At 52.1% G+C, this 19,055-nt stretch overlaps 5 protein-coding genes across 5 annotated transcripts; 1 reads left to right on the top strand and 4 right to left on the bottom strand.

Moving 5' to 3' along the window:
* Positions 1–4,414: 4,414 nt before the first annotated feature.
* On the bottom strand, positions 4,415–5,072 carry NCU07606 (hypothetical protein; the record flags this gene model as incomplete). The annotated part of the gene is made up of 2 exons (XM_957893.3): positions 4,415–4,723; positions 4,977–5,072. 2 exons carry the CDS (start codon positions 5,070–5,072, stop codon positions 4,415–4,417), a joined length of 405 nt encoding a protein of 134 aa, XP_962986.3.
* A 2,466-nt stretch (positions 5,073–7,538) lies between these two features.
* NCU16725 (potassium ion channel Yvc1) lies at positions 7,539–10,235 on the bottom strand. The gene is made up of 3 exons (XM_011396054.1): positions 9,737–10,235; positions 8,743–9,683; positions 7,539–8,646 (listed from the first exon to the last, which is right to left on the bottom strand). Exons 1-3 carry the CDS (start codon positions 9,825–9,827, stop codon positions 7,717–7,719), a joined length of 1,962 nt encoding a protein of 653 aa, XP_011394356.1. The 5' UTR covers positions 9,828–10,235; the 3' UTR covers positions 7,539–7,716.
* A 568-nt stretch (positions 10,236–10,803) lies between these two features.
* On the bottom strand, positions 10,804–12,794 carry NCU16724 (hypothetical protein; the record flags this gene model as incomplete). The annotated part of the gene is made up of 2 exons (XM_011396053.1): positions 10,804–12,493; positions 12,583–12,794. The coding sequence occupies 2 exons, from the start codon at positions 12,792–12,794 to the stop codon at positions 10,804–10,806; spliced, it is 1,902 nt and encodes a 633-aa protein (XP_011394355.1).
* A 419-nt stretch (positions 12,795–13,213) lies between these two features.
* Positions 13,214–14,987, bottom strand: NCU11362 (DUF890 domain-containing protein). The gene is made up of 2 exons (XM_001728076.2): positions 14,607–14,987; positions 13,214–14,542 (listed from the first exon to the last, which is right to left on the bottom strand). The coding sequence occupies exons 1-2, from the start codon at positions 14,960–14,962 to the stop codon at positions 13,273–13,275; spliced, it is 1,626 nt and encodes a 541-aa protein (XP_001728128.1). The 5' UTR covers positions 14,963–14,987; the 3' UTR covers positions 13,214–13,272.
* Positions 14,988–15,217: 230 nt separating this feature from the next.
* NCU07604 (XAP5 domain-containing protein) lies at positions 15,218–17,290 on the top strand. The gene is made up of 2 exons (XM_957891.3): positions 15,218–16,401; positions 16,565–17,290. The coding sequence occupies exons 1-2, from the start codon at positions 15,376–15,378 to the stop codon at positions 16,922–16,924; spliced, it is 1,386 nt and encodes a 461-aa protein (XP_962984.2). The 5' UTR covers positions 15,218–15,375; the 3' UTR covers positions 16,925–17,290.
* Positions 17,291–19,055: the final 1,765 nt, after the last annotated feature.

Here is a 19,055-nt window from a genome sequence, read left to right as displayed (position 1 = left end):
TGTCCGAACACCTCCAGCTTGTGACTGAAATGTTGTTGACGGTGGTGGTGGTGGTGCACTTGCAATTTAGCTGCGGTCGTCGGCCGCTTCCTTCCCTTGCCCACAGCCCGCCCGGGCTTCCACTCTGTCATTTGTTTGGACAAGGGGTCGACGGTCAAGAACCCGGCTTCCAATCTCGGGCACGCTCCACTCAATCATTCCGAACCATGACGTTTGCTTCTTCTTTTTGGAGAAGATCTGGAGAGCAAATGCAAAAGAAGCATTGGAAGCATGGAGCTGCAAGTTTTGTATAGAAAACAGCTTCTTCACACGCGCAAGTCGACAAAAACATGGCACAGCTCTCAGTGTCAGCCCGGCCAGCCCAGCCAGCCAGCCCACAGTCAGCTCATCAGCGCTTCAGTCCTCTCTCTTCTCCGTCGGAGGTCGGTTACATTTACCGGTCGCGTGGAAGTACAAAACGCACACACACACACACACACCGGACGCAACGGGATTTCAGGGGGTCTGGCGATCGAGAGGTCCAAAGTGAAGGTGCCCTGGATTGCACAACGAACTTGTGTGGCTTGTCATTGCATTCTTTTGAAATTGCCATGTTTTTAACGCCTTTACGGTACCTCGTCGTCGCCAAATGATGACGGAGATCTTCGCCTTGTTGCTTTCGACGAAACAGCCACAGCCTGATGATGATGCAAGCTAGGACACGGCGCCAGGCAGGGCAGGATGCCGGCTGTGCGCCTGTGACTGACGCCCCGGGCAATCTGCCTACTATGTCTACCTATTAGAGACTTGCCCGAGCCTGGAAGCTGGATGGATGGATGGATTGAATGACACGACTGGAATCTCGATCAAGGTACGTAGTATATTGTAAAGAGAGAAGAACCCACCCCGGCCCCTTTTCTCTTGGCTTCCGGCGTTGCATTCGGGAGGACTGGTCAGACACGCGCACTGATCCCGCCGTCCGTCCCCCTTCCCTTCCACTCCCTCCAATCCCCAATGCCCCCTTCTTCCCCTCATTCACTCCGGCTCGTCCGTTCTCACGGTGGTGCTTAATTTCCAGTCCAATTTTAGGACATTTGCGTGTCTGGTGCCCAACCGGAGCTGGCGCGACTCCTGTTTCGTTCCGACACTGTTGTCACCGGTCTCCGCCCGTCCGTCTCTTTCCCTCGTCTGGCTTCTCTCCAATCGAGACACCTCTTTTTTTTTCCCAGAAAGCGCACCGCATCAAGTTGCAAGCCCCTTTGCGGTTTCAACTATGGCTGAACCAGGCAACGGCTCGTGTTGAAGGCTATGGCTGCGCCTGCGCCGCTCCGGTGCTTTTTTTCTTTCTTTCCATCACCGAAGAACAAACCCGGATTCCATGGTTGCATACATACTACACTACGGTGTGTTCTTTGCGCTCTGTTACGGACGCTGAGTGGTCGCCTTCTCCATACATACCTACCTCTCCAAGCAATCAATTCTGGGCCCCGTGGCCCCCCCTTTTTCCTTCTGTCATCCAACAAGTCGGCACGAGCTGGACTCGCCCATCTTCCTTCCTTGGAGAACAACACGGAACATGGACCTGCAGGGAACAGGGAGTGTGGGCCCTACCAACACGGGACGGGACCTGCGTTTGGAACTTCCGAAACTTGACACTCCCCGCCCAGTGAGGTGAGCGAGCGAACGAACGGGGAGCGGGACAGATGACATTTGATGAGATGGGTGAGATTCCAATCGGAGGCAGCACGTCGACCCGTGACCCGTGACCCATCGTGTTCTCCACTTCTTGTCCGCGCGACAAGATGGAGTTGCCAAGAGTAAGACTGTCTGCCGCCCGTCTCTTGCCAGCCGGCTGCCACTGGTAGATCACTCGGAGTCCGTATGGCCCCACATTTCCACGCCGGATCAAAGAGGCCCAAGCTCCCCTCCAAGCCAAGCTCGGAGACTCCCAAATCCCAATTTCGAGCGAGCCCCGTGTCGCATTCAGCTCAGGCACTGCATCCATCTCTCATCAATCATCCGATCCGTCATTGTCATCCAGCCCCAGCTCTCCCCGTCCGGCGTGACGCCCGCCAAGTTTGTGTTTCAGTGTTGTGTGTGGTGTCGAATGATGCGGGTGTCCTGCGACATGACATCTTCCGTCATTATCGTGATCCCCAAACGAATGCAAAAGAAGGGCAATTCCGGGTTCGAAGGATGCTCGGAAGGCGTCGGTCGGTGACATAGTCGGTGACATAGTCGGTGACAGCCAGACGGGAGCTTTGGTCAGTTCCCCGTCGGGCTCGGACCTTTTCCCCTAGAAAAAGAGTGACTCCATTCGGACCCGCCCCGCCCACGGTGAGCGGGCTCGCGGGCCACGTACATGAATACCAACAACGAACATGGAACACGAGAAAAATCCTCATCTTCACGACGGTGCGTATCGTTCGAAACACATCATCGTTTCTTGTGGGACCCCTCAGCCCGAACATTGCATGGCGTCAAACAAAAAGAGTGATGCTGGCTAGAACACCCAATTTCGGCATGTTCGAGGTGTCCATTCCATTCCATATTGCCTTTCTCCGTGCCGCTCGCCCGCATACTGAAGCTGCCGTCACCGGCGTATTTTCTATGATACTCCGCAATTCATTCATGTTGGAGATGCGCACGGGCGCGGGGCGGTCATGTCCGAGATTCCCATCGATGTTCCTCCCGGAAAACACACAACGGAAACACGCCAAGTAGTATGGCTACTACAGTAGGTATGATGCGCAGAAGCTCTTCAGGCTGAATGACAACGAAACCGACCTGTTCCATCATCTATCTCATGATTTCATCAGCCCAACACAAGCAAGTCCATGTAACGACGCGGCATGCGAACCGCCGCCGGTGTTTGAGACATCCGTTGGTGTGTTCCACCAAAGTACCTCTAGGCATCGGGCCATCTCAGGGGCTACTATCGGACTCTCCCTCCCTCCCTCCTTACGTAGCGGTAGGTCCTGACATTGGATTTTCCGACTTTCAACTTCTTCCCCCGTCTTTGTTGTCGCTCCGCCCCGCCGTAAGCCGGATATCTCGGGTCCAATTGAAATTGGACGGAGCGTCCGACCGACGGGGGACCGCTTTGGAAAATCTCCACTTTTCTGCATTCATCGGCGCCGTCATCATGAACCCCGGCCACTGTCGCGTTTCTTGGCACGCTGAGTCTGAGTACGGCGATTGCGGTCCGGTCATCATTTTCTCGGCGTGGAAAACGTGTGTTCGGGCCCGATACTGTCTTGGATGGACGCCGACGGCGAAGTGGAAACCGTCAATCGACCCGGACGTGTCAGTGCTCATAAAAAGACTAGCCGAAACACATACTCTCGATTATCGGCCTATGTCATGTACACACGGGCATTGCGACCGGTTCCCTCACTGCACTCGTTACCCATCACTGTTGGACGACGAGTCGTCCATGCGCTACTCTTAGAGTACCTACCTACCTAGCTGGGCTATAAAGTATCAGCACGATGCACTCCGTGCTGCCGTTCGGTCGTTATCCTTCGTCCTAACGGTATCAGGCCGACGAGCTCCGTAAATGTACAGCAACGTCGGTGTATGTGATGTGCGCAGAGAGAGTCTCACCCAGTGATCAGACCTAAATGAGACGAACGGTCAACCTTATTATCGGCCAGTCCGCCTGAATTTCACCTACTTATCTGACATTTACCACTGCCGACCACTACGTGAATGCCGTTCCGGATGGGTTCGTTGTAATTTCAAGAGTTTATGACGGCCGATGTCTACCACAGTAAGGGCGGTGCCCAAAGGCAGGTACTACCTCATCCTTCGCTCTTGCAAAGCTGCAACTTGGTTGATGCGCGGATTCCATCATATGTTGCAAGATCACACCGGGTTCGTTCCTTCCAGTGGAAGATGTGTGCTCGGAAATTGCGATGACGGACCCGTCTCCCGTTGAGTAGACAAACTTGTTAAAGGAAGGAGCCATCATCAATGCTATCCCGCCCAATGACTTTTCTTGTACTTTTTCTGCCAACTTTTGTTGCTGGCGACAGGCGCAGGATGCCGGTTGCTCATTCATGACTGGAAGAGAAAGGGGAGGAAACCTCTGTCAGATAGCCTAGGGCACTTAGTCTTTTCTTTTTTCCCCTTCACTCGACATAAGATGGCAGCGGTGTTCAAATGAAACCTATTCCCCAGGGCATACACCTCTATCAAATGTATCCATGTTGCCCGGTACTCTCACAAGCTTTTCTACCTACCTAGCCTTGGATCCCAGAATATTGTCCTTCCTTCTCCTCCCCGCCAGTTCCCCGGTGCCCTCTTTTTTCTGTTCTTCCGGAAATGTCATCTCTTTAAGCTTTTGCGCGTCCTCCCATCCACGCCTGGAACGACATAGCGAAATACAGCTGGTTGACAAACCTTCCTTCCTTGGCAACTGTGACCCCAACCTCTATCCCGGATGCGACATGGAAAGAACCAAGAGAATCCAGCCTGTGGCCATCCACTTTCGCCCCGAATCGCCAAGATGGATTCTCTCCAAGGACCGAGTTAGGGATGCGTTGGGTATCTTGTCAGAGTACCACAGTGGAGCGGCAATGGCCTCCTCAGCTTCTACACGGGCAAGATCTTGCACACTGTCGGCATCAATAACCCCCGAACTGTGCAGATGATCATTTTCGGTAGGACCTGCTGGGGTCTCGTTGCCGGGACGAGCGTGGCCACCCTCATCAGCCCAAGATACCCTCGCAGGACCATATTCCTGATGGGCACCATTGGGGCGGGATTGGTATACATAGTGTGGACCATCGCCAATTCCAAGGCACAGACAGGGTCACCCAAAGCCGTCATCCCGGTATTGGTGTTCATGTTCTTCTACACGCCGTAAGGTCCAACGTTTTCCTACAGCATCATTCATTCCCTTCTCGCGCTGGTTCGTCTTGCTCTCCAATTCAAAAGCTAACCTTTGTGTTTTGTACAGGTTCTACGTGTTAGGCTGGGGCTCTCTCACCTACATCTACCTCTCCGAACTCTTCCCCTGCCACCAACGGCCCCCTCCCTCCACCGCCATAATAGGCAGGCCTTTGGCAATAGCTCTTGCTGCGCGCCATTTTCTGCGGCGTCTGGCATAGCTAGAGTGCGGAAGTGCATCCTATGCACCACGCGCTTTGGCCAGGACCGCATCCTCAAGGAGCTGGCGTTTATGTGGGAGGGTGATGCAGTTTGGAACAAGGTTAGGGAGAGGATTGACGAGGCAATGGGTGTTCAATTGCATGAACAAGGCCCAATACCGGAGGAGGAGGATAATGCGGGCCATGTGACGAATGAGAGGGTAGTGAATGCTGTCACTTCTTAGATCATAAAAACGCACATGGTTATCCAGCATCTTACCCCCATCACTACTGAACATTCCTTTACCTACCTCTACCTAATATCAAAACTTGACCGCCCTACACCGTACTTACTTCCTCAGTAGTGTATAATGTAATGAGTTCCTCGCGTTCGCCTTCATCCCAAGTTCCTGATAGAGTGAGTCCACTCTCTTCTTTCTCCTCCTCCTCTGTCTCAGACAAAACTGTTTTAACCTTTGACATTTTATTATATACTTACTCATACTACGCCTCCAGGCGTTGACATTACTCCTTTGAACTTGAATCTTATTCAATTCCAGTATCGCGATATTTCAAAAAGACCAACTCCAGCTAATGTTGTCTTTTTGATTCTCCTCTCAAGTGAGACGTGCAATAACCTCCTATTCGCTTTTCCTAACGTTCTTCCTTTCACCCACCTGCAGGACGTGGTGGCAACCGTCTTTTCCTGCCGTCCTCGGATATACCTAACTCTCAGCCAACCCTCGCCTTTTTTTTTCCCTCTCTTCCTCTTCGCTACCTAACCTCCTCTTATACCCAAACCGACCACCAAGGCGACATTCTTCACGACTTGCGAGATGGCAGCAACTTTCGCGAAATTGGCAATGCCGAGAATCGCCCACCCTACATCCGGCCATTTTTCTCTTCCTCTTCGCTAACCTCCTCTTATACCCAAACCGACCACCAAGGCGACATTCTTCTTCACGACTTGCGAGATGGCAACTTTCGCAAGATTACCTAGGTTGGCAATGCCGGAAATCGCCCACCCTACGACCTACGTCGGCCACCGAAGTGACAATCCGCCGTCGCCATTCCATCGCCGCCTAAGCGTTTAGCGGGCCGCTCACAATTCCTCAGTCAGCGCCGGCGCCGTCAATCCGTACAGACACTCCTGGATTGTTCTTCAAGTTCTTCAAGCAGGAGTATTCTGACGACGAGGACGCCCGCCTAGGAGACATTGTGCATTATCTATTCTTGACTACCTACCTACCTATGACTGAATTACGGCCTTTTGTTGGATGTATAGCAGGTAGGTAGGACACTAGGTAGGTACTGCTCGCATGTGAAGGTACTCCTAGGGAGAGTAGGTAGTTATTATGACTGGATCGTGACTCTCGTCGCTCGAACGGACTACCTAAGACTTTGGTTGTGAACTTGTGTTTGATTGGCCTGGTAGGTACCTAGGTACCTAGGTATATAGTAATAGTGATGACGAAACTAGGTAGGCTGTGGAATACCTAGGTTCGTTTTTTGTTGTTGTTTTATGAAGCTGGTTCGGTAGGTACTAATTAACGGTCGGGACTATATAAATTCACAAAGCTTGAAATTTTTTTTTTTTTTCGTTGGGGAGGGGGGGAATTTAATTGGATAGGTCAAAGGTACCTGACATTTAATAAAAAAACCAACAAAGGGTACGGTTACGGACGGTTATCGTGTTCTGTTGTTAATTGGGAACTATTTTCTTAGAATTTGATCGTGATCGACCTGATCATGGACTTGACTATCTGAAAGTTATTAATTGCCCAATTCGTATTGACTTTCATTCTAGAAGCTACCTCTACCTAATATGAGTTGAGTCCAGCTTTTAAACCTACCTACCTACCTAGGTTAGTACGTAGACTTGGTAGTGTCTGTCGGGTGCAAGTCCCTGCGCGGATTACCCATTTCTAACCTAACGTTTCCCACCTTTCACGACATAACTACTTGGATCTTTCGAGTGAGTAACCGGGAAATTGACTATGGCAGGAATGATTGCTGTAAAGTGGTGTTTGGAGTGTTAGCGTGGTCCAGTCTCGTTCAAACTACTTGTACAACGGACGATATTAGACTGGTCTACTCGACCAGTTACCTACCTAGTTGATCGCCTGCTAAGTAGAGGTGTTAACAAGTTCATTATAGACAAGTTGGTCTAGTTATAGGCAGGGCCGTCAAAATAAACTTTTTGTGAAAACGCGGAATGATCTGCCCCCAAACACAACAAGACTAATATGATAGACCACGGCTAAAATCATTTCCTCTGGTTGACACGATTGTGCAGTCCGTCCCTTTGAAGCCATGTATTATCTCTTTGGTTTTACTGGCGCATCTAGACGTGCCAAGAAGGGAGGTAAATGGAGAACATACGAGGAAGAAAATATGCTATATCGAGCGGCAAGTTAGCACTGTCCCGTCTCTAGCTTCATTGCTTTTGCGGCGGGCGAGTGTGTTGAAGGGCAGGTAGATTATAGTCATAACTTGTATTGTTGAGAATGAAAACTCATAGCCATCAGTAGTATCCTTCCTAGTAACCTAGGCAGCACCATAACCCAACACTTTCTTTTCTTTTGATAACATGTAACTGTAGGTATCCATCTTCTCCGTACCAGCAGAGATGGAACATGGAGCCTCACTTCCCATCACTACTGCTACTGCTACTACTGCTGCTGCTTGGACCACCATCACCATCTTCAGCAACCTGAGTGGCCTGGCTGTCAACTCCCTGACTCTCAACCTCTGGATTATCGATCTTCACAGCCTCCTTCCCCTTTCCCTCTCTCTCCTTCTGCATCATCCCCACCAACTCTCCCAACAACCCCTTGAGTTCCTTCACCTCCTCCCTCAACTTCCCAATCTCCATCTCTTCATTCTCCTCCTTCTCATCCATCTCTCCTTCTTGCATCTTGACTAACTTGCTCTTCGCATTCTCGACCTTCCTCGCCCATCCATCCGCCTCAAAATCAAGGTCTCCCATCCTCTGCTCCCACTCCTCAACCGAATCATCATCCCCGTCTCCACGCGCTCGGTTGGCCCTAATCTCTTGCGCGGTCTTGACTTCGATGAAGGCGCTGACCAGCAAGAGGGGGGAGTAGATAGTAGCCATGCACCAATCGTTGATCTTTTCATAAGTAGTCTTGTTCATCCACCACTCCAGCGGAAGGGCCAACAAAAAGATCTCGATGAGGTTAAACGGCGGGATGAACACGTTCTCGTCTGGTGCTCGGACGAATTGCATCGTCTTTTGCGCAAACATGCCGAGGTACTCGTCGTTGGCGTTGTCGTAGATGTCTTCGTAGGCCGAGTTGTAGAGGGCGATGAGGATGTTGAGCAGAATCACCATAACTACAAAAGTGAAGCAGTAATACAAAAGTAAACCAAAGGGATGGTTGAATTTCTCGAAGCCGCTGAAATCGGGCGACTGCATCAAGGCGTTGGCCATGGATTGCACAATGAACATGGTGTCTTCGACGACTTGGTCGTCTGCTTGGTCGAGACCGAGAAAGGCTTGGAGGAAACCGACGATGATGACCAGAAGTAAAGCGAAGAAGATGATGGATTCCTTCATCATGACTTTGAGGACGACCAGCATGGCGCCGAAGAAGCGGAAGGAGTCGAGATATAGCAAAATGCGCAGTCAGAACATGGGGGCGGAAACGGCGAGGAAGTTGTAGGATAGGATGTTGTAGTGTTGCCGCCAGTCGACGTCGGAGCTGTCGTGGGAGAAGGCGATGACGCGGAAGACTAGAGACGTGGTTAAAAGACCGTAGAGAATGCTGTTGAAGGCAGACCAAAAACCGATGATGGCGGGCCCGGCTTTCCAAACCTTGGCGAACTCGTCGCACATGAAACCGAGGGTGAAGGCGTACAAAAGACCCTCAACCACATCAAGGTGGCCGCCGGGATTGACGCTGTTCATGGCAAGAGTGTAGAGAACGAGGTAGACGAAGCTGATGAGCATCTGTGTCCAGTTTTGGTACATGGGCGCGCGCATGCGGTCCGGGTCCAAGTGCGACCAGAAGGAGGTGTTGTCCTTGTCGCGGTATTCGACAAAGGTCGACGGGTCGTTCTCGTCTTGGACAAGCCAGCCGCGCCAGAGGTAGCTGATACACTTTTGATAGCCCGAGGAGCCGATCACCCTGAGAGCATGCAAGTCAACAGCCTTTTCGATCACGTTGGACGGCTTGGTGGGTTTGTTATCGATCATGATGGAGTAGCGCTTCAACAGGACCTCGTGAAGCAAGAAGCTGGTGTCCTCCTCTGTCTCGATGATTTGTTTGGCAATAACCTCGCAAGCTACGGCGCGGAGGGCGTGTAGGTCGGCATCCCAGAGTTCGACTTGGGCTTGGTGTTTCCACCAGCGCTTGTTGACGAGAAGGCAGTAGACGACGCATGATCGGTGCTCTTTGCCGCCGGCTTCCTTGGCTGCCTTGATCACCTTCTTCGTGATGATCTTGCTCGTCGGAGAGGTGATTTTCTCAACAGGGAGCTCGAGGGGCACGCATTCTTCGATGAGGTGTCGGATGCGGAGGGCGATTTCGGTGACGGTTTCGGCAGGGATGGCGGAGACGTAGAAGTCGTCACGGTAGCTGGGAAGGACTGCGATTGTTAGCTTGGAGTTGTCTTCGGCGAGGGGAGAGGGCGATTCGTACGTTGTCGGCGATGTTCGTGCCACCAATGGTCGTGTCGATGGGGTGGACGGTCCAAGCCCAAGAGGCGCGAGAAGGCCCCGAACCTTGCCATGCTGCCCTGTGTCTGTGGAATCAGACGATAGGTACTGTGGTCGTCTGCGCGTGTTGCGTCGAGTTCAAGGTCAATGTATGTCGCTGCGATGTAGAAGCAGAGGCGCGCAGAACAGGACGAGGAGGCGCTCAAAAAGAAAGAAGGTCAAGAAAAGATGAAGATGGCTGTCGTCAAAACAAGGAAGCGACACAGCTGCACCTTGTCGGAGCTTTCCCGTTCAACGAGTGGTCAGGGTTGCCAGAGCAAGCAAACAGCGAGAAGCGATGGTTAATTGGCTTCGGGATTCCATGGTCAAGCCCGGCGAGAGGAGGGGAGGGGAAACAAGGGCACGACGAGCGAGGGGGAGGAGGGGAGGGGAGGGGAGGGGTTCAGTTGGTGGAAAGCATGGAAGCTGAAACCAGAAGCTTGTCCGAACAAGGAACAGGTTCTTCCCTTGAAGATGACGTCGAGCTGCCGAATTATTGGATTCCGCTTCCTATTAACAGATTTATATCTTGGAAAGCCGTGTTTCTGTTAGTGCAGGTCCTCCAATTCCCAGCACTCCATCCCGCGCTTCGGGACGAGCCATGCAGCACGTTAGCGGCGGGGTCACAGCGCTTAAGGTAAGGGAATTGGGTCTGTAGAGGTCTAGAACACCGCTGGAGCTCGCACATGCATAGCGTCACATTCGGGACATCAAAGTAAGGCATTGGGCTTGGCATTTAGACGACGTCCTCTTCTTCCTCTTCTTCCTTCATTTCCATCTACCAAACACTTGGGTATATTCCATGGCCATACTAATACCAAACACTATTGAGTCTATCCAATGATTGCTTCCAAATCAACGCTACTCCAACATGACCCTGACCTCTGCTCCATAACACCCCATTATCCCCGCCTTCCTCGCTCCCGACTTGCTTACTTGTATGATGCTCATAACAAAACCATTATTTCGCTAATCTTCCAACATCCCACTAAGCCTCAGGTACAACCACCATCAAACCCTCCTCGTCTTTACCCTCTTCCCATACGTCTTTGTGTTCCCGCTCCTTTTTGGTTCCCCCCTCTTGGCTCTACCTGGTGCCTTCTTCTTCTTCTGCTTTCCTTCCACCTCGTCATCATGCCCTGAAGACTCTCGATTCTCATTCACTTTCTTTCTCCTCTTGTTGCTTCTTGACGCTTCTTCATCCCGTATGTCCTGCTCCTGCTTCTGATCCTCCTTGTCTCCGTTGTCCTGATTGTCCTGCACCTCTACGCCATTCCGAGCTTGACTGCGACGACGGCCTTGACTTCGCGTCACCATACCTATACTCTCGCCGACCTTGCTTGACTCCCCGACCTCATCAACAGTATCAACTATACCGCGACGATGGCTCTGACTCCGCGTCACCATACCATCGGCCTCCCCGAGATCCATGTCGTTTGCGGGTGCTGGCGCTGAACGTGGCTGGGATACATCAGATCGGCCAAAGAGCTTTCTGGCGACAGGTTTTGGTTCTGACGTAGAGAAAAACCCCGTGGGTGGCATGATTCGAGATGGCCCGGGTGGCGCTGATGCATGACTGTGGGCCCTATCTCCTCCGTCGTCAGGTGTCTGGATAGAACCAGCCGCCGGAGAAGGGCTAGTATCTAATACCGTAGCCAGAAAGTCTGATCTCCGACCTTGATGATGTTGCGGCGAGCGAGGAATAGCATGCCGAGACCGGGATCTAGGGACAGCTTCCCGAGCGACGTGTCGACTCGTTTGGTAAGCAGGCCTGTTGCTGGCTGTGGCAGACGTGACTGAGCGGCTGCTCAAGGTAGGGAAGGCTGAGACCTGAGCCCGAGCCGGAGCCTGCAGAGGGAGTAGTATTTCGTTACGAAGGTTCTCCGGGAGTACTCCAGACATCTCTTGGAAGATCTCGGCGTTTGCGCCGCTTTCGCCGCCATGCCTTTGGGAAATCTGCTCACGCTTGCGCCTATGCGCCTGGGGCTGGGATTTCTGTGTGCCGCTAGCATTCGCCTTAGCCTTAGCCTGGGTATCGGCGATTACTTCGTTCCTGAGCTCTTCGTGGAGGGCTTCAAGATACTCCATTTCGATACCTAGCTCAGCTGGCGGAGGCTGGTGCACAGGCCGTTGCACTCGTTGAACATTAGGGCCTCGCGGCTGCAGCTGGGGAAGTTCGGGGTTGGGCACCTCGGTCTCGTTCGAATCGTCCATGATATCATCTGGCTGGTCACGATCGCTGAGAGAGACTATGCCCTTTGCTTCATGAGGGTTGTCTGGGTCGTCCCGGGCAGTCTTCTCTCCAGGTGAAACAGAGAGAGTAGGTGATTCCTCCCTATCTGATTGGTGTCCACCTTCGATGCTAGCCAGTACCGATGCATTATGCGGCTCGTGACTTGCATACTGCATGTCGTTTCCGTCGTCATCGGCTGTTTCATCTGAGGAACCCGACCCAGCCTCGTCGTCGGCATCGTTATGATCGACCTCGCTATTGTGGTCATCATCGTCAATATTGTGTTCATCGCTATCATCGACCGTCTCGTTGTTTGAATCAAGGGGATAGTCGTTGGAACTGAGATCATACGGATCCGAAGAATCGGCTCGCAAACCAGGCGCAGGCATAGAATGGTCCTCGGATTCGTCCTCGTTTGATCCTGTGAGCTCCCGGCAATGTTGCGGGCAGAACTTGACCACGCAATCGCTATGTAAATTGGGCTGTCAGTCACTATACCTAGGTACCCACCCAGACGTCTTATCAGGTATGGTGCTGCTGCGGGAAGAGGAACTCACCATCCCGTGCGCTGCCATGTAAAGTAACCCTGTGACCAGTCGATGGGTATTCCCCGGAGAAACCGAGGGAGTGCTCTGTGGGTATGGCCTGGCATCTCTGGCTCCTCCGAGGGGCCGTCGATGTCGGTGTTGGATTCATAGATAGTGGCGTATCTCAACAGTACAGATTCGGGGATTGGAGATAAAAGTGGTGGGATTTTGAGGTTGGGCATTATGGTGTTGCTTAGTCGATCTGACCCGAGGCTCTTGATGTTGAGTAAAACCGGATGTGGTTGATTGTTGGTTCGGATCTTGAATGCAGCACATCATTTTCGTTTCGTGACAATGATACTCGAATGGAGAGAAGGCTCCATAGTCGCAATAACTGCGGTTTCCATCTTCTGTTGTTTCGTCATGAGGAAATGACTTTTGACATGAAGTACCCGGGGAGATGAGGAAAGATCAGTGGAAAAGAAGTGACGATCGTGGATACCAGATATGATCCTTGAGCCAGAGTGGCATGCAATGAGATTGTGCGTTATCTCAATCATTGCTATATTTGGTGAGGAATTGTTAGCACGCTAGCGCAGGCGCTGTTCGACCACATCCGGTTTGTCGTAGTAATCATGGCCAGGAAGCTCAACATCCGGGCCTTCATCACGGAATCGAGGAGGGACTCCAGATTCAAACCTTTTTCCTTTAGATAGAAAATTATAAGTCCTTCAGCTTCCCCTGCAAATAACCCCAAAGACTCTCAAACAAGCCTTGATCATGTCCCTCCCTCCAAAGCAAAACCACCTTCGTCTCCGCATCTTTACCAACCTCAATCACCACTTCAAATCCCAATTTACACTCCTCTTCTTCTTTTGTCCCATTTCCATCACCGTCCTCCCTTTTCTTCCCCTCCTCTGCCGCCTTCATCTCCCTCTCCCTCTTCCTCCTCCAAGTTCTACTCCAAACATTCCCACTCGCCCTCCCCACTCCTCTCATCCTCTCCCCACTCCAGTCCCAACTCATCAACTCCAACCCTTCCACCGTCTGCTTCACCCTCTCCACCAGCTTTTCGACTTTCTCCCTTTCCTTCCACCCTCCAACCTCCATCCTCACCACCGGCGGCAGCAATTTCTTCCACACCCCACCTACCCCCCTCCCTTCTGCCTCTCCAGCTCTCATCCCCCCAAAACTCCATCCCACCACCCACCGCTTCGTTTGTTTACCCTGCACCAGTTCTGTGACCGCGTAATTATTTATATTCTCCTTTCTTAGCCTATCCACTACTGTTTCCAGAGAAGTGACTTTCCCTACCATGCTCGTGTACCACGTCACTTTTCCGCGGAGGACAAGCGACTCGTCGATCATTTTGAAAATATGCGCCACTTCCCCTCCTGCACAGACCATCTCGACGGGGGCGCCAGTGCATGCTGTTAGTGGTGGTCGGCTCTTTTTGGCGGCGGAGGAAAGAAGGTCCGCGGGAGAGGAGTAGAAGGGGGGGTTGCACATGGTAAAGTCTATTTTGTCGATACCCCGCGTGGTGAGAATGCGGGAGTCGAAAGGGATCAGTGGCTGGTCGGGTGTGCGATGCAAGAGGGTGATGCGGTCTTGTAAGTTGTTGAGGTGGATGTTGCGCTGGGCAAAAGAGAGGGAGTGGGCGTCGATGTCGGTGGCGATGAAGGACCAGGAGGGGTGTTGGACGCAGCCGAGGAGGGGGTAGATGGCTGAGGCACCGGTGCCGATGTCGAGGCCGATGATGGGACGGGAGTAATTGTTCTGGTTAGAGGAGGGACTGAAATGGGGATGGTAAGAAGAGGAGGAGAGGAGAGAGGAAAGCCAGAGGATGTAGTTGTGCCGGTTGGGGACAGGAGGGCAGAGGCGGTCGGGAGGAAGGTCGATTTTCAGGCCGTAGTCGATTTTGAGAAGGGTTTTGGTCAGTTGCATTACTGCTGCTGGGTCGTTGAAGTCGAGTTGGTTTTTGGAGTCGAGACTTTTGAGGGAGTGTTAGTGATGTGATCATGACGACGACGACGACAAGGTCAAAAACAGCTTACAAAAGAGCAAAGTCGGGATCCTTCTGACCAAGGTATTTGAAACTGGGGTCTTTGGTGTAAAGATTGCGAAAGTATTCGTCGGTCCATTTGCGTGGTGCCCTTCCGGTTGCTACTACGGCCTGTCCGAGTCCGGTTCCGGGTCCGGAAGGCGGGGCGCTCCGGATATTGTGGGGCCGATCGGACTCGGGGATCGGCTTGGTGGCTTCTTGCGCCGGCTGCCCTTGGATATCTTCATTGTTTGTTTGTTTCTGTCGTTTGGCTTCGGGTTCGCGGACTGGACTGTTCAATTCTCCCTCTCCTGCCAGGTTGTGCTCATCGCCCGCTTCAACCGCCGCTTTCCTCTTGTTGGTTTCCATGTTTGCTGCGCATGTTGCAAAGTTGATGAAAGGTTGAAGTTGAAGTTAGGTCAGCGGCGACGTCGACACGGGCTGCAACCTCAAACAGTGACACCAGGTGCTGTAGCACACTGCAGCGCTGTAGGCAGTAGGGCCGCGCGGTTAGTACGGTACCTCTACGGATAGTGGAATGCACAGACCATCTGCCAATTGCCTGCCGTGGACTGATTAACGTCGCAATCAGTGCTCAATTGCTGCTTCGAATTGTCACCAAAACAACAATCTGGTCATCATCAGTTTTCAAACCACTACGTCCGCTCTCCCTTCTAATTATCCCGATCCCCGACTGTGTACATCTTTCTTACTTCAGACCGACATTACCTCCGATGCCACAGTCACCATTGAACTGATCGCCACCATTTCCCTACACAAAAATGTCCGACCAACAACAACAATCACAACCGGGCAGCGGTACCTCGACCCCGAACCCAGCTGCTTCATCCTCCTCCAACACGGCGACTCCCAACCCCCGCTTCGCCCCGCAAAACAAAACCGTCCAAGAGCGCGTCTCCTCCTCGACAGTAGGACTCGTCAACCTCGCCGACTTTCGCAAGCGACGCGCCGAAGTTCTCGAGCAACAACACCGCGAAGTTCGAGAGGCCGCCATTGCTGCTGCGCGAGGGGGCAGCAGCACAGCCACTCCCACTCTCGACACAGACAATGCCAGCAGCGCGGCTGCGACGCCATTGGATCGATCGGCCACGGGGACACCAGCGCCCGGGACAGATGCAGAGAACGGGACGACAACAGGCGGCGAGGGGAAGAGCGAGGCCGAATCAAAGAAGAAGACCTTAACGGGGGAAAGGAAGGCAAAGAGGGTAAAGACCAAGAAGGCTCTAGTAAGCTTTGGCGACGATGAAGAAGAGGGGGAGGAGGAGGTGGTGGTTGTGAAGAAGAAGAATGCAAAGACACCAGCAGCAGAAAAGGAGGATACACCGAACCCCGACGGCTCGATTAGCGAAGACAAGAAAGAGGACACAACAACAAGCACACCCAACCGCGAAAGTAGCGCCGACGCTGACGCCAGCGACAATGTCGCAAAAAAGAAGAAAATCATCAACACCTCGGCCCCCATTATTCCGCGCGCCCTCACCAAAGCCGCCCTCCGTCGCGAAGCTGCCGAGCGCGAAGCCATCCGCAGAGAGTTTTTGGCCAAGCAAGCGGCCGTCAAGGCTTCCGAGATCGCGATCCCGTTCGTCTTTTACGATGGTACCAACATCCCTGGCGGCATGGTGCGCGTGAAGAAGGGCGACCATGCCTGGCTGTTTCTGGACAAGTCGAGGAAGGTGGGCGCCGAGAGGGGTGTAGGTCAGGATAAGATTTTGAATGCGCGGAGGGCGTGGGCGAGGGTGTCAGTGGATGATTTGTTGTTGGTTAGGGGGAGTATTATCATTCCGCATGTGAGTACGCTCTTTTCTTTCTTCCATTGCATTAGATGGTGGTTGTCAACAGGATTGATTGCTTGCGCTATGCTCTATGCTATCTATCTATGCATGCCAAGATGCAGAATGCTCGCTATCCATGCTTTTCTCCTCAAAAAAACAATGCTAACACCCCTTCTAGCACTACGAATTCTACTTCTTCATCATCAACAAAACCCTGGGTCCCGGAAACAAGCGGCTCTTTGACTACTCCGACGACGCCCCTATCCCGTCGTCCTCAGACCCCCAAACATCCCCAACAGCCGCCGATCCCGCGGCCCTCTCCACCCCATCAAGCCGCCTTGCTGCCCTCCCGGATATCATGACCTTGGAGGGCGCAAACGACGACCCGACTTTCACCAAAGTCGTGGATCGGAGGTGGTACCAGCGCAACAAACACATCTATCCGGCGAGTACGTGGCAGGAGTTTGACCCGGAAAAGGATTACCAGAATGAGATTAGGCGGGATCTGGGCGGGAATGCGTTTTTCTTTTCGAGGTAGTCGTCGGTCGGTTGGTAGTCTTTTGTTGCAAGCGGATATCGAATTGTTTGAAAGAGTTGAAGATGTTGGTTGGCCTTCAATCGGCTGGTTGTTTCGTTTCGTCGCTTGATTGGTAATTCAATGTTTCCAATGATGCGGTGTTGTGTGTGTGTGTGTGTGTGTGTGTGTGTATGTATGTATGTGTGTGTATGCCTCGAGAGGCGGCGCGATTGCGATCGCGGAATGCGAATACCTAGTATGCGGTCGATGCTCGCGACGTATACAACTCGGACCATGGGGCAGTGCTATCCCTGCCTGCCTGACCCGGCGACGTCGCCATCATCACCACCAAACAATTCTTGTTTGATCATTTGCTCAAAATCCCCTAAAAAAAAAAAAAAAAAGCAAAAGCGTCAGTATTCATTCTTGTTGCCTCTTTCTCCCAAATCGCTCATCAGTACTAACCTTTTTTTTTTTTTTTTTCTGTCTCTTCACCCACTGACAGTAACCCCACCCAACCCCGACGAAAATACCCAACTAAGCCCCCAAACCATGACGCCCAAAACAATCCACCCAGGCCACAGCAGGAAACACAACAAGTTGCCACCGGGACCCAAGATCCAGACGAAAAACTCAAACTCGATTTTCTTGCGGATCTGCCGCGCTTTGCGACTGTCCCAGATGGAATAGCTGAGAGTGGCGGTTTCCATGGTGACGGTCTTGACGAACAAAAGGGTGCGGTAGAGGACGAGGTGGCAGACGAGAAAAAGATTGAGAGAAAAGAGGTGGAGGGTGGAGAGGATGTGGACGAGGAGGAGGGTGAGGGTGCTGAAACAGAGAGAAAAAAGGAGGAGGTGCGTTTGGTAGAGGGTTTTGAAGGTGGTGGTGAGGAGGGGGATGATGTGTGATAGAAGTGGTGTGGTTGTTGTTGGTGGTTTGGTTGGAATTGTCGTTGTTTGTGTTGTTGTTGTGGTTGTGGAAGCGGTAGAGATACTTTTCAAAAAAGTGTCGTTGTCGTTTGGAGATGATACAAAAGTCGTAGTAGAATCGGAAGAGGTAGTACCGGCGACCAGTCTGGAATACCCAAGGAGCGCCATCCTCTCTTCTTCTTTTATTTCTTCGACTCGACTCGACTCGACTGCAGTAACAAAATGCCACCAAAAAAAGTGGGAAATGATGTAGATCGGCTCCTCCCCGTTTGGCGAGATCCCTGTCTGTCAATTCGGTCTAGCCCGTGAGTGAGCCCGCCGCCACTTTTTTGTTCTTCTTCACCTCGTTACGAAGGCGGTGTTAATCCTTGTAAAAAAAAAAGATGATGCGGCTTGTTGGGGGAGCTGTCACTGACTGTCAGGGGTTGGCTACTGGCACAGCAGCAACAGCTCGTGGGAATTGAATGTCGCTGGTTTGTCTGGTTGGTCGCCTGCCTTGGCCTGAATGCTGAATTGGGTGGGAGCGGTGATCTCATCCAAGCGGGTCTTGTGACGGTGTCCTGGGCAAGTAACAAGGAAGCCTCAGCGGTGTGGTCGATCCAGGGTTTCTTTTTTTTCTTTTCTTTTTTTTTTCGTTTTTGTCGACTTGTTTGTCCGAATTCGGTCAACCGAAGAGAAATCAGGGTTTCGTCGAAAGAAAGGGTCTTGTCTAATCTGGGGTTTGTCGTCAAGCGTCAAATGTTAGGTTTGGTTGAGCAAGTACGTATTGTCGTCAGTCCGAAGGGTAGGGGTTTCAAAGGATAATGGAGCAGGGTCCGTAGGGTTCGACTGATGTCTTTCTTTGTTGTTGGTGATGGTTGATTTTTTTCGAGACGAAAGGGGATCAGATTCACACAACAACAAAATTGGGTTTGAGGAGGGACGGAGGGGGTTTAATATCAAATCTTTTTAAGACTCTCGGTTCTCAAGATTCATACCCAAGATCTATCTCTTATTCTCCGATTGTAACGCCCGGCAATCTTTGTGGAATCTCTTCCCCCAACATCTGCACCTTGAAATTCGTATGCTTTCGTCTTCTTTCCTCCCCGCTCGCGAATGGAAGCGACATGGAACCAGATAGGGGTAGAGTGGGGCATTTGCAGGCATTGCAACGCTGTTATTGCTTAGCTTGTTTTGGGGGAATGGGGATTGCCGAGAGGATGGAATGTCTTGGCGGCTTGTCT

Source organism: Neurospora crassa, linkage group IV, assembly GCF_000182925.2.
Source record: "Neurospora crassa OR74A linkage group IV, whole genome shotgun sequence".
NCBI lineage: Eukaryota > Fungi > Ascomycota > Sordariomycetes > Sordariales > Sordariaceae > Neurospora > Neurospora crassa.
This window is presented reverse-complemented; position numbering and strand designations above follow the sequence as displayed.